Raw genomic sequence first — 13694 nt, 5'->3', positions numbered from 1 at the left:
AAACGGCATGAGCCTTTGTGTCACAGCCAAGAGATGCCGAGGGAACTCAAACACTGAGTGGGGGGTTTCCACTGTAGTGGGAAGGCGGAGAGCAACACAGAGGAAAATATTTAGTGTCATATTCCACCACTATGTGTGTGTTCCTGACTGGTACACTGGTAGTGTGAGTCACTGTATCTGAGTGGTCGATGGCTGTGAACTCATTATACAGTAGTCCATCACGCATCTGACCTGCTCCTGCTCTCCTCATGCTGGGAAGATTTATACAAAGCTTCATCGCACACTCTAATCCAGCATTCAGGAGTCCACAGTTCAGACAGAGTTCAACATAACAAGATTGTCTGATCCTCTGTATCAACAAAACAAAACTAAAGGTAAGATGAAAATGTACTATACAATCTGTCTGTTGCTAATGTCATGTAGCTGATTCACTCTCTCCATTGCTCTGTTGATTTATGGCGCCAATTGAATTTCTCTTTTATATACCTTTTAAACTTTGAACTGTTACTGATAAGGATGAACGTTTTTCAACAGATTGATACTGTAGTAGATTTACCTGTGAATGCTCCACCCTCTGTCTTGCCACATCACCCCTTCTCTCCCTGCTCTCCTCCTGTCTCCCTGTCTCATTCTCTTTTCTCTCAGCCCTCTCAGTCTGTCAGTATGAAGGTGCTAGAGGTGGGAGACTCAGTGAGTCAGTTCAGGTTGGCTGAGTCATGTGTGGGGCTGGCAGGGTGTCTGTGCGTGGCCTACTCTGTTTGGACCCCTCGCTGGCTCAATGACCAGGGACTGTGGTCTATAGGCAACAACAGCACCAACACAGACAGTGATGGTGACCAGACTGGGGACATCATCTTTAACGGTGAGTCAAGAAGCTACATTGACCATCAGCATCAACTTTCGCTCTGTTTGACTCAGAATGAGAAATGTTTATTACCCCTGTGTACGCAGGGTGTATTAACGTCAGTGACATGTTTATACAATTTCATTTATAATGTTTTAAATTAATCACGGTAATACCATCTGTTTATAAACATTTATTTTACCTTTATTTTATCAAGTTATTCTTATTGAGATAAAAATCAGAGACCTGGTTGCTAATTCAAAGTGTGTGGTTGCACCTAATGGAATGCTAAAGGTAGCAGATGTACAAGGAGTGGCTTAACTGTGAGTGTTGTTGAACATTTTAGTTACACTTAAGGTTGGCTGCCTGCCTTTGGCACTGTGGAGTTTTCCCTCAGAATCGCAGTAATGTGAACAGGTATGAACTTGCTCCTGAACCAATCATTCACATTCTCAGAGAACAGGAGGAGAGGGAGATGGGAGGGTCACGTTAAACTTTTAGGGCTGTACAACAGGTAATATACACATCCCAAATTCCTCCACCAGTGCTGGGGCAAAGGAAAAACTGATGTTAAAGATAGAAAAGCTTGCATACAGTACATGCTGCTCCCCTGCTATATTCCTGCACCCATTAAATGTATATTAACGGCAGTGACGTATGCTGTGTGGAGGCTTTTCTTCTATTGATGAACTTTTAGGGCCTGACAGGTTTGTTAGATTCGCTGTTCAGTGTGGTTTTGAGGCAGCAAGGGTATCTGATTAAATCAATGGCCTCTCACTGTTGTTCTCTGTTTAGTATGACGTCAAAGATGGACAATGTTAGAATGATAGATCAGCAGTTAATTTGACAATACATGTCATTGTGTATTGTCATTGTATTGACGTTGACAATGGCCCTTGTATTCGTCTCCGTTTGGAATCATTATTGGGATCTTGAAGAGTTTTTCAAAAGTGACATAGCCGGCTGTTATTGCTCTCTCTTCTATGTTGGACTTGAATATAGCCTGCAGATGTAGACAGGTTTAGACATGAACTCTAGTTCACTGCTGAGAGGAAGAAGAGTTCAACGTACACATAACTGAGAAACACTGTCCGAAGCAGAAATTATTACAAGTCACTGTAAAATCATGTGTCACTGTTTACATATTATAACCACTGTGTGTGTTTGTCTTCAGCCCTGGAGGCAGAGCAAGTGTTTGGGGTGCTGTCATTCCTCATGGCTGTGAATTCAGGGGCTCTGTGCCTCGTGTTCGCCCTCTGCTGGACATCCCAGACAGTGCGCTCTTACTCCAACACCCGCTCCCTCCTCATGGCAGGCCAGGCCCTCTACCCCACCGTCTTGCTGCTCCTCACTCTAGGACCCACAGGTCAGTATGGGTCCAGGGCGCAGGCCTGAAAGGAAGAAAGGGTGCATGTCTAAAGGGGCTTTTAAATCCGTTTTACCAAATTTCTACCAGCATGTCAAATATGCAACCATAGAGAAAAAAACTCTAGACCACCTTTACTCCACACACAGAGACGTGTACAATGCTTTCCCTCGCCCTCCATTTGTAAATCTGACCATAATTCTATCCTCCTGATTCCTGCTTACAAGCAAAAATTGAAGCAGGAATCACCAGTGACTCGGCCTATAAAAAAGTGGTCAGATGAAGCAGATGCTAAGCTACAGGACTGTTTTTCAAGCACAGACTGGAATATGTTCCGGGATTCTTCCGATGGCACTGAGGAGTACACCACATCAGTCACTGGCTTCATCAATAAGTGCATCGATGACATCGTCCCCACAGTGACTGTAGGTACATACCCCAACCAAAAGCCATGGATTACAGGCAACATCCGCACTGAGCTAAAGAGTAGAGCTGCCACTTACCAGGAGTGGGACTCTAACCCGGAAGCTTAGAAGAAATCCTGCTATGCCCTCCAACGAACCATCAAACATGCAATGCTTCAATACAGGAATGAGATCGAATCATACTACACCGGCTCCGACGCTCGTCAGATGTGGCAGGGCTTGCAAACTATTACAGACTACAAAGGGAAGCACAGCCAAGAGCTGCCCAGTGACACGAGCCTAGCAGATGAGCTGAATTACTTCTATGGTCGCTTCGAGGCAAGTAGCACTGAAACATGCATGAGAGCATCAGTTGTTTCGGACGACTGAGTGATCACGTACTCCGTAGCCGATGTGAGTAAGACATTTAAACAGGTCAACATTCACAAGGTCGCAGGGCCTGACGGATTACCAGGACATGTACTCCGAGCATGCGCTGACCAACTGGCAAGTGTCTTCACTGACATTTTCAACCTTTACCTGTCTGAGTCTGTAATACCAACTTGTTTCAAGCAGACCACCATAGTCCCTGTGCCCAAGAACACTAAGGTAACCTGCCTAAATGACTAACGACCCGTAGCACTCACGTCTGTAGCCAAGAAGTGCTTTGAAAGGTTGGTCATGGCTCACATCAACACCATTATCCCAGAAACCGTAGACCCACCCCAATTTGCATACCACCCTAACAGATCCACAGATGATGCAATCTCTATTGTACTCCACACTGCCCTTTCCCACCTGGACAAAATAAGCATCTATATGAGAATGCTATTAATTGACAACAGCTCAGCGTTCAACACCATAGTGCCCTCAAAGCTCATCACTAAGCTAAGGACCCTAGGACTAAACACCTCCCTCTGTAACTGGATCCTGGACTTCTTGATGGGCCGCCCTCAGGTGGTAAGGGTAGGGAACAACACATCCGCTACACTGATCCTCAACACGGAGGCCCCTCAGGGCTGCTTGCTTAGTCCCCTCCTGTACTCCCTGTTCACTCATGACTGCACGGCCAGGCACAACTCCAACACCATCATTAAGTGTGCCGATGACACAACAGTGTGTGGCCTGATCACAGACAATGACGAGACAGCCTATAGGGAGGAGGTCAGAGACCTGGCCATGTGGTGCTAGGACAACAACCTCTCCCTCAATTCTCATCGACGGGGCTGTAGTGAAGCAGTTTGAGAGCTTCAAGTTCCTTGATGTCCACATCATCAACAAACTAACATGGTCCAAGCACACCAAGACAGTCATGAACAGGGCACGACAAAACCTATTCCCCCTCAGGAGACTGAAAAGATTTGGCATGGGTCCTCAGATCCTCAAAAGGTTCTACAGCTGCATCATTGAGAGCATCCTGACTGGTGGCATCACAGCCTGGTATGGCAACTGCTCAGCCTCCGACCGCAAGGCGCTACAGAGGGTAGAGCGTACGGCCCAGTACATCACTGGGGCCAAGCTTCCTGCCATCAGGGACCTCTATACCAGGCGGTGTCAGAGGACGGCCCTAAAAATGGTAAACGACTCCAGCCACCTTAGTCATAGACTGTTCTCTCTGCTACCGCATGGCAAGCAGTACAGGAGTGCCAAGTCTAGGTCCAAGAGGCTTCTAAACAGCTTCTATCCCCAAACCTCAATTATCTCGACTAACCGGTTTCCCCGCACATTGACTCTGTACCGGTACCCCCTGTATATAGCTTAGCTATTGTTCTTTTCCTGCTGTTCTTTAATTGTTACTTTTATATCTTATTCTGATGTATCTTATTTTATATATATATATATATATATATATATATATATATATATATATATATATACACACACTGCTCAAAAAAATAAAAGGAACACTTAAACAACACAATGGAACTCCAAGTCAATCACACTTCTGTGAAATCAAACTGTCCACTTAGGGAGCAACACTGATTGACAATAAATTTCACATGCTGTTGTGCAAATGGAATAGACAACAGGTAGAAATTATAGGCAATTAGCAAGACACCCCCAATAAAGGAGTGGTTCTGCAGGTGGTGACAACGGACCACTTCTCAGTCCCTATGCTTCCTGGCTGATATTTTGGTCACTTTTGAATGCTGGCGGTGCTTTCATTCTAGTGGTAGCATGAGACGGAGTCTACAAATCACACAAGTGGCTCAGGTAGTGCAGCTCATCCAGGGTGGCACATCAATGCGAGCTGTGGCAAGAAGGTTTGCTGGGTCTGTCAGCGTAGTGTCCAGAGCATGGAGGTGCTACCAGGAGACAGGCCAGTACATCAGGAGATGTGGAGGAGGCCATAGGAAGGCAACAACCCAGCAGCAGGACCGCTACCTCTGCCTTTGTACAAGGAGGAGCAGGAGGAGCACTGCCAGAGCCCTGCAAAATGACCTCCAGCAGGCCACAAATGTGCATGTGTCTGCTCAAACGGTCAGAATCAGACTCCATGAGGGTGGTAATGAGGGCCCGACGTCCACAGGTGGGGGTTGTGCTTACAGCCCAACACCGTGCAGAACGTTTGGCATTTGCCAGAGAACACCAAGATGGGCAAATTCGCCACTGGTGCCCTGTGCTCTACACAGATGAGAGCAGGTTCACACTGAGCACGTGACAGACGTGACAGAGTCTGGAGATGCTGTGGAGAACGTTCTGCTGCCTGCAACATCCTCCAGCATGACCGGTTTGGCGGTGGGTCAGTCATGGTGTGGGGGTGGCATTTCTTTGGGGGGCCGCACAGCCCTCCATGTGCTCGCCAGAGGTAGCCTGACTGCCATCAGGTACCGAGATGAGATCCTCAGACCCCTTGTGAGACCATATGCTGGTGCGGTTGGCCCTGGGTTCCTCCTAATGCAAGACGATGCTAGACCTCATGTGGCTGGAGTGTGTCAGCAGTTCCTGCAAGAGGAAGGCATTGATGCTATGGACTGGCCCGCCCGTTCCCCAGACCTGAATCCAATTGAGCACATCTGGGACATCATGTCTCGCTCCATCCACCAACGCCACGTTGCACCACAGACTGTCCAGGAGTTGGCGGATGCTTTAGTCCAGGTCTGGGAGGACCTGGGAGATCCCACCACCTCATCAGGAGCATGCCCAGGTGTTGTAGGGAGGTCATACAGGCACGTGGAGGCCACACACACTACTGAGCCTCATTTTGACTTGTTTTAAGGACATTACATCAAAGTTGGATCAGCCTGTAGTGTGGTTTTCCACTTTAATTTGAGTGTGACTCCAAATCCAAACCTCCATGGGTTGATAAATTTGATTTCCATTGATCATTTTTGTGTGATTTTGTTGTCAGCACATTCAACTATGTAAAGAAAAAAGTATTTAATTAGAATATTTCATTCATTCAGATCTAGGATGTGTTGTTTTAGTGTTCCCTTTATTTTTTTGAGCAGTGTATATACAGTGCCTTGCGAAAGTATTCGGCCCCCTTGAACTTTGCGACCTTTTGCCACATTTCAGGCTTCAAACATAAAGATATAAAACTGTATTTTTTTGTGAAGAATCAACAACAAGTGGGACACAATCATGAAGTGGAACGACATTTATTGGATATTTCAAACTTTTTTAACAAATCAAAAACTGAAAAATTGGGCGTGCAAAATTATTCAGCCTCTTTACTTTCAGTGCAGCAAACTCTCTCCAGAAGTTCAGTGAGGATCTCTGAATGATCCAATGTTGACCTAAATGACTAATGATGATAAATACAATCCACCTGTGTGTAATCAAGTCTCCGTATAAATGCACCTGCACTGTGATAGTCTCAGAGGTCCGTTAAAAGCGCAGAGAGCATCATGAAGAACAAGGAACACACCAGGCAGATCCGAGATACTGTTGTGAAGAAGTTTAAAGCCGGATTTGGATACAAAAAGATTTCCCAAGCTTTAAACATCCCAAGGAGCACTGTGCAAGCGATAATATTGAAATGGAAGGAGTATCAGACCAATGCAAATCTACCAAGACCTGGCCGTCCCTCTAAACTTTCAGCTCATACAAGGAGAAGACTGATCAGAGATGCAGCCAAGAGGCCCATGATCACTCTGGATGAACTGCAGAGATCTACAGCTGAGGTGGGAAACTCTGTCCATAGGACAACAATCAGTCGTATATTGCACAAATCTGGCCTTTATGGAAGAGTGGCAAGAAGAAAGCCATTTCTTAAAGATATTCATAAAAAGTGTCGTTTAAAGTTTGCCACAAGCCACCTGGGAGACACACCAAACATGTGGAAGAAGGTGCTCTGGTCAGATGAAACCAAAATTGAACTTTTTGGCAACAATGCAAAACGTTATGTTTGGCGTAAAAGCAACACAGCTGAACACACCATCCCCACTGTCAAACATGGTGGTGGCAGCATCATGGTTTGGGCCTGCTTTTCTTCAGCAGGGACAGGGAAGATGGTTAAAATTGATGAAAAGATGGATGGAGCCAAATACAGGACCATTCTGGAAGAAAACCTGATGGAGTCTGCAAAAGACCTGAGACTGGGACGGAGATTTGTCTTCCAACAAGACAATGATCCAAAACATAAAGCAAAATCTACAATGGAATGGTTCAAAAATAAACATATCCAGGTGTTAGAATGGCCAAGTCAAAGTCCAGACCTGACTCCAATCGAGAATCTGTGGAAAGAACTGAAAACTGCTGTTCACAAATGCTCTCCATCCAACCTCACTGAGCTCGAGCTGTTTTGCAAGGAGGAATGGGAAAAAATGTCAGTCTCTCGATGTGCAAAACTGATAGAGACATACCCCAAGCGACTTACAGCTGTAATCGCAGCAAAAGGTGGCGCTACAAAGTATTAACTTAAGGGGGCTGAATAATTTTGCACGCCCAATTTTTCAGTTTTTGATTTGTTAAAAAAGTTTGAAATATCCAATACATGTCGTACCACTTCATGATTGTGTCCCACTTGTTGTTGATTCTTCACAAAAAAATACAGTTTTATATCTTTATGTTTGAAGCCTGAAATGTGGCAAAAGGTCGCAAAGTTCAAGGGGGCCGAATACTTTCGCAAGGCACTGTATATATTTTAACTGCATTGTTGGTTAGGGCTCGTAAGTAAGCATTTCACTGTAAGGTGAAACACCTGTTGTATTCGGCGCATTGATTTGACATCCTGCAAATATCTATCAATGTTGCTTCATACAATGTTTTCAGAGAAGATTTCCCTTCCCTGTCACTGCTTATGTTAATCTAGTTTCTCCTCTGCTCACTCCTATTTTATGTTGGAGAAGCTTTTGTCAAGTGTTTCCACACAGGTATATTAGTGAAGATGTATTGCCTTCAGTAAACACTCAGATTCCTCTGTCTACTCCTTAGACTCCTATCTGCTGATGATGACTTGACTGACTCCGCTCTTCTCCTCCCTCTCTGTCTCTCTCTAGGATTCTTCTTCCTCCTCAGCTGGTCCCTCTTCACCTACCAGCACCGGGTGGAGATTAGTGATGACTTCACATGCCTGGGCTCCTCCTTTTGGCTGGGTACCCTGGGCTGGGCCCTGCTATTGGTTGCTCTGCCTGTGGTCTTCCTGGTGGAGCAGTGTGTGGTCCCGGACATCCTGCCAGATCTCATGAAGGCTGCTGATGGGTGGCGGGGCGCCTCCCAGGTACCGTACGCCCAGCGCTCGTTCATCGTGAGTCACCAGCGTTGTCATGAAGACCAGAGTGATGAAGACATTGCGAGAGGCCTGAGGAGGTACATGTCTGTACCCTGAGAGGAGGAATAGAGAGGACACATGACAGTGATGGAGTATTAGTGTAACCTTCTTCAGGCTCAGAGACTGAGCTAACTGCAGAATGGGACTGGACTGGGCACACAGCTGATAGGGGTCCATGTTCACACTAGCAGTTCACCAGGGAGAGGAGCTTCTAGTCTGTGTCTGTATCAGAGATTTCTCCACTGTAGGATAATGTTTACAGACGCACTCTGAGAATATGTAATATTAGACTAATCAAATCAAATTTCATTGGTTGTGCACACATATTTTGCAGATGTTATCGCAGATGCAGCGAAATGCTTATGTTTCTAGCTCAAACAGTGCAGTAATACCTAACAAAACAAATGACCAATTAGCCCTTTTAAATTATAAACTTGGATTAGCTAACACAACGTGCCATTAGAACAGTGGAGTGATGGTTGCTGATAATGGGCCTCTGTACGCCTATGTAGATATTCCATAAAAAATCAGCCGTTTCCAGCTAAAATGGCCATTTACAACATTAACAATATCTACACTGTATTTCTGATCAATTTTATGTTATTTTAATGGACTTGAGAATGAGAAAAATGTGCTTTTCTTTCAAAAACAAGGACATTTCTATGCCCAAACTTTTGAACGGTAGTGTATATATACACAAATATAATGGTGTGTGTATAGACAGTATATGAATAGAAAAGTTGTGTACAGGAGTAGATATATAGGATAAGCATTGAATAGAATACAGTATATACATATAAAGTGGGTAAAACAGTATGTAAACATTATTAAAGTGACCAAAAGTGTCAATGCTGAGATAAAGGGTTCTTGTCAAGCAAGGAACAATTTATTATTTGTAGTTGTTTGTTGCCAAGCACACTTTCAGTAAGATTTTCTGTGTAGTAAAGGAAACATTTATGTTACAATAGCAGCCTCATGTGGTGAGTATGACCAAGGTTTGATGTTGAAAAGGCTATTTTTGATACAGCTTGGCAGCAGTGTTCTGTTCGCAAGTATTCAACATTAATTAGTGGAAAGTCACACATTTTGGTTGTTTGTGTACAAAGTGGGATCACTACTTGTTGAATTTAGATGAAAGTGATACATACATTTACAGTTTAACTAATACTTCTAAGACAGTCCTATGTGAATGTGCATTTTCTCAGTGAGCTTGATACTCATCACCACTATAAAGTGACTGATATCACAACGTTTTTGCAATGGGACTGTGATATTATTGATATTGTACCTTTAAAAAACAGATGAATAAACTGCTGCTTTTATTTACTCAGCCCTGTTAACCAGTATCTCTACCAGGCTCCAGATGTCTTCCCGGCATCACCAGAGAACAGTGCCATAGCACACTCCAGTCCAACAGAAAGCCTTATTATAATGCCCCTCTTCCCCTATGAGCAGTAGAACCATCACATACAGCAGTACAGTTGAATCATGTCAGCCATCTACTCAGCACTGCCAAGCTACTGTCTACCAGTCTCTCTCACAGCCCTTCTTTAGTTCTCTCAGTCTTCTCTCTTCTCTTACTTCCCCAACAGGAGAGGAGAGAGTGGGCTGCCTGCCTGCCTGCCATCATGCCACATGTTTACGTTCTGATCCTTGTTAAAGTAGGGGAGAATTAACAGGCTCTGGCTTTGTTAATTGGCCGCTAATCAGGTGTTGCTCTAATTAAAAGGCAGTTCCGCCCTGTTGGTGCCTGCTAATGAGTGTGTTATTAAATCCACCAAGGATTTGGGTCTCTTTTTCAATTTATCAACAGGGTAGAGATTAATTTGTGTTGGAATGAGAGTGGAATGTCATTGAAGGTTGTCTTGCTAGAGAGTGTGTGCTAGAGAGTGTGATCAAGATCAAATGCGCTCTTTCTCTCTACATAGACAACAAACATGCAGTGTGGTGCTGTGTTGTCGGTGTGTTGCCTTGTGTTGTGACATTTTGTCTTGTGATTTTGTGGTGCTGTGTTGTGGCGTGTGTAGTGTTGGTTTGTTATGTGTTGTGTGTTGTTGGGTCTTGTATAGTGTTGTTGTGTGTGTAGTGCACTCAGCTGCACTGAATGTTAGGATATTGATGATGTGAATACCTCCCTTGTGCTGTATTGCTCTTCAAGAGTTCAGGTTTCCACTTTTTGACATTGTGTTTACATGGAGATGTGACCCTTCCCTGGCCTCTTAATTTAAGTAGAGCAGGGCCCTTCATAACTCTAACTCTACCTACATGTACATTTTACCTCAACTAACCGGTGCCCCCGCACATTGACTCTACCTGTACCCCCCTTGTTTCTAGTCTCGCTAATGTTATTTTACTGCTGCTCTTTAATTACTTGTTACTTTTATTTCTTATTCTAATCCATATTTTTTTGAACTGCATTGTTGGTTCGTAAGTAAGCATTTCACTGTATTCGGCGCACATGACTAATACGATTTGATTTGATCAGCCACAGCTGAGGCTCTCTGCCTGGCCCTTTGAGACCTTTGGGCAAGGCCATGTGGTAACGGAGTGACACTCCCACTATAGAAATATGCAGATCTTTTTTAATAATCAAGGCCAAATCTTAATGCCATACATGTATCAATACTAACAAGTAATTGTTCAAATATACTGTATCTGTCATGCAAAAAAACTATTAGTGGTGAGTGATAGTCACAGCTGCCCAGAAACAAAACAAATCATCTTACTTTAAATAATTTGTATGCATTTTATGACTCCCATATGGTCCATGATTAATAGAACATTTTGTATCAGGAAATTGTCCTAAAAATACATATCCACAGACAATTGTATTGCAATATGCTATTTTGCACTCCGTTACCATGTAACTCCGTTACATCTCTTTCAATTATTTGTATTTTCATGATGAAGTATTATATCAAATGATACCAAAATTTGTGCTGATATAGTCAACTAAGTATTTCATTAGATGATATGTTACATTAATGGATTATCACAAAAAACAGAACGTTATGTAGGTGTGCATATAGCCCCCCCCCCCCCCCCCCCCGAAAAAAAGATGTTAACTGGCTGTGACTCAATTACCAAGCACTAGTTTGAGATGTTTTGCTTGAAAGATATATTTGAACAATTACTTGTTAGTATTGCATAAAAACACTAACCTACATACCTACATAGCATTAAGACTTGGCCCTGACTGTAAAAAAATACATGGCAGTTTTTGTAGTGGGAGTGTGACTCCTTTATCGTGTGACTTTGCCCCTCTATATAACCCGTATACAGTAGCACTTAACCCCTCTACTACTTACTTCCTCTACCCACTTCACCTTCCTCTCACCCCAACCTGAGAGATAGAGACAGAAACAGCGAGGGTAAGAGAGAGACAGAGTCTGATGGAGCGAGAGAAAGAGCGATGGACAAAGGAGAAAGAGAGTAATATAGAAAAAAATAATAGCTTAGGATGAAGGGAAAGGGAGAGAGAGGACGAGAAGGTGGTTTAGTGTTGTTTGCCAACTTGGCCTTTTGGTGGTGCTAGTGTAACGTGTTTTATTTTTGTTGTCATTTGATGAGTAATGAAATGACGGAAGATGGACTCATATGGTGTGTCCGTGTGTGACTGAGTGCACACACGTTTGCGGGTGCCTTGATATATTACAGACAAACCCTGAAAAACCCTGATGAAGTATCCAGAACAATATTTCTGAATATTTAGTAGGAGCCAGGATGCGGCGGTCGATTTAATAAGTCAGCTGTTATTCAGCTCCGTCTCCCTCTTGGAGGATGATAAATTATGAAATAAAGCAGCAACTCAGTGTTCTCTGCAGTTGTATTTTTCGGTGGTTTCTATAATTCATTGTGCATATTTGTAACTTCTCTGACAGTTAAATGCTGTTATGTTAGAGCAGAGACACTGAGGGGAAATGCAGAAATACAAGACAGCAGGGGATAAACAGAGGTGGAAATTATGAGATGTTGGAGAGGGAGTGAGGATTTGAGAAGTCAGAAGATGGTTTAACGTTTCTTCATTGTAGTCTACCAAATGTTTGAATTGTGTTGTGTCACAGACCTGTCATGATAAAATGCCCATCAGAATTCCCTCCCTCCCTCCCACTCTCTCTGCCTCCCCTGTCTCTTTAACTCTTTCCGCTATAATGTAATAGTTATGTTCCCTCTATTATGGGATCACTACCTTCAATTCCATTGCATTTGACATTTTAGTCATTCAATATAAATGGTCAGTCTACAGTATCTAAGTGAATGGAAACATCAGAAGATGTTTGGTCTCCCAGAGAAAGGGACAGAGTGAGTAAAAGAGAGAGAGAGAAAAAGACAGAGATAAAGGTGGACATGGACGTGAGGAGAGTAAACTCAGTGCCCTGGTGTCCTTCAGGCTCTCCCTTCTTGCAAGGAGGACCCTGGCTGTGCGTCTCTCCTGGTGAATGTTAAGCGTGCCTTTGCTCTTTGTGACTGGTGTCCCATCTCGTCCAGACCGCCAAGGGGCGTCATGCACCCATTATTTTAGAGGGGGCATGAAGTACGTCAGGGGGGGTGGTCCTGCATTTTTCAACCACCTGAAACAGCCAGAGCCATAATCATTATGCCTAATTCTATGTAAAAAAAATATATGTATATTTACCTCTTTTAATTAATGATGCACATAGATTTTTTAAAGACGTTTTATGCCATAGGAGTTTATTACAACTGCCACACTGGTATATAGTATCATAACCCAATAATTGTTGTCAATTGCTGGTAAGGTGATGAGATTAGGAACCTATGTAGCTGGCTAGCTAAAGCCAACTTCATAAAATTGCTAGGTGGCTAGTATTACAGAGAAAAAACAAAACATTTTTGATTTATTTATTCATCAAGAAGGAATCAATAGGTTATATAGCTTGATCAAATTAATTTACAAACATACTTCCTGCTCGTTACCGGCAGCTAAAATCAAATCAAAGGCTATGTGTCAATCTCTTTCCTGCGCTGATGTTACTGCATGGCACTAGAGCACTGTTTTCCAACTCATTCCACGGAGTGGTTGTGGATTTTCACTCCTCCCTTGTACTTGATTTCTGAATTCAGGTAACTAATTCGTAAGGAACTCCCCGCACCTGGTTGTCTATGTCTTAATTGAAAGAAAAAAAGAAAAACCTGCAGACACAAGGCCCTCAAAGGAATGAGTTTGACACCCCTGCACTAGATTATCTAGCGCCCTGCTAGGCATCTCTTTGCTCCAGTGTAAAGTTTAATAATTAGTTTAACATTTGAAAATGTTTGAAACAGGACAAATATGAGGGGGCACGCGCTTTTGTGCCTCCTAGGCGCATGACGCCAGTGAGACCACCCCTGCTGATTACACTCCCT

At 43.5% G+C, this 13694-nt stretch overlaps 1 protein-coding gene across 2 annotated transcripts; it reads left to right on the top strand.

Moving 5' to 3' along the window:
- Positions 1-75: 75 nt before the first annotated feature.
- Positions 76-9656, top strand: si:ch211-256a21.4 (uncharacterized). Of its 2 annotated transcripts, XM_090208878.1 has the most exons (5): positions 155-374; positions 646-862; positions 1191-1261; positions 2019-2210; positions 8059-9656. In XM_090208878.1, exons 4-5 carry the CDS (start codon positions 2060-2062, stop codon positions 8385-8387), a joined length of 480 nt encoding a protein of 159 aa, XP_090065004.1. In that variant the 5' UTR covers positions 155-374; positions 646-862; positions 1191-1261; positions 2019-2059; the 3' UTR covers positions 8388-9656. The 2 variants fall into 2 exon arrangements, with proteins under 2 accessions (XP_021428866.3, XP_090065004.1); XM_021573191.3 differs by lacking the exon at positions 1191-1261 and having other exon boundaries at positions 76-374.
- The last annotated feature ends 4038 nt before the right edge of the window (positions 9657-13694 follow it).

This window comes from Oncorhynchus mykiss, chromosome 2 (genome assembly GCF_057628025.1).
Source record: "Oncorhynchus mykiss isolate SJ-2025 chromosome 2, ASM5762802v1, whole genome shotgun sequence".
Taxonomy (NCBI): Eukaryota; Metazoa; Chordata; class Actinopteri; order Salmoniformes; family Salmonidae; genus Oncorhynchus; species Oncorhynchus mykiss.
Note: the sequence above shows the minus strand (reverse complement) of the source record. Positions and strands in the feature narration are given on the sequence as shown.

Coding starts and splice junctions, on each gene's coding strand:
- si:ch211-256a21.4 (XM_021573191.3), top strand. CDS start 664: ATGAAGGTGCTAGAGGTGGGAGACTCAGTGAGTCAGTTCAGGTTGGCT. Junction 863..2,018: donor TGGGGACATCATCTTTAACG/GTGAGTCAAGAA, acceptor GTTTGTCTTCAG/CCCTGGAGGCAGAGCAAGTG. Junction 2,211..8,058: donor CCTCACTCTAGGACCCACAG/GTCAGTATGGGT, acceptor GTCTCTCTCTAG/GATTCTTCTTCCTCCTCAGC.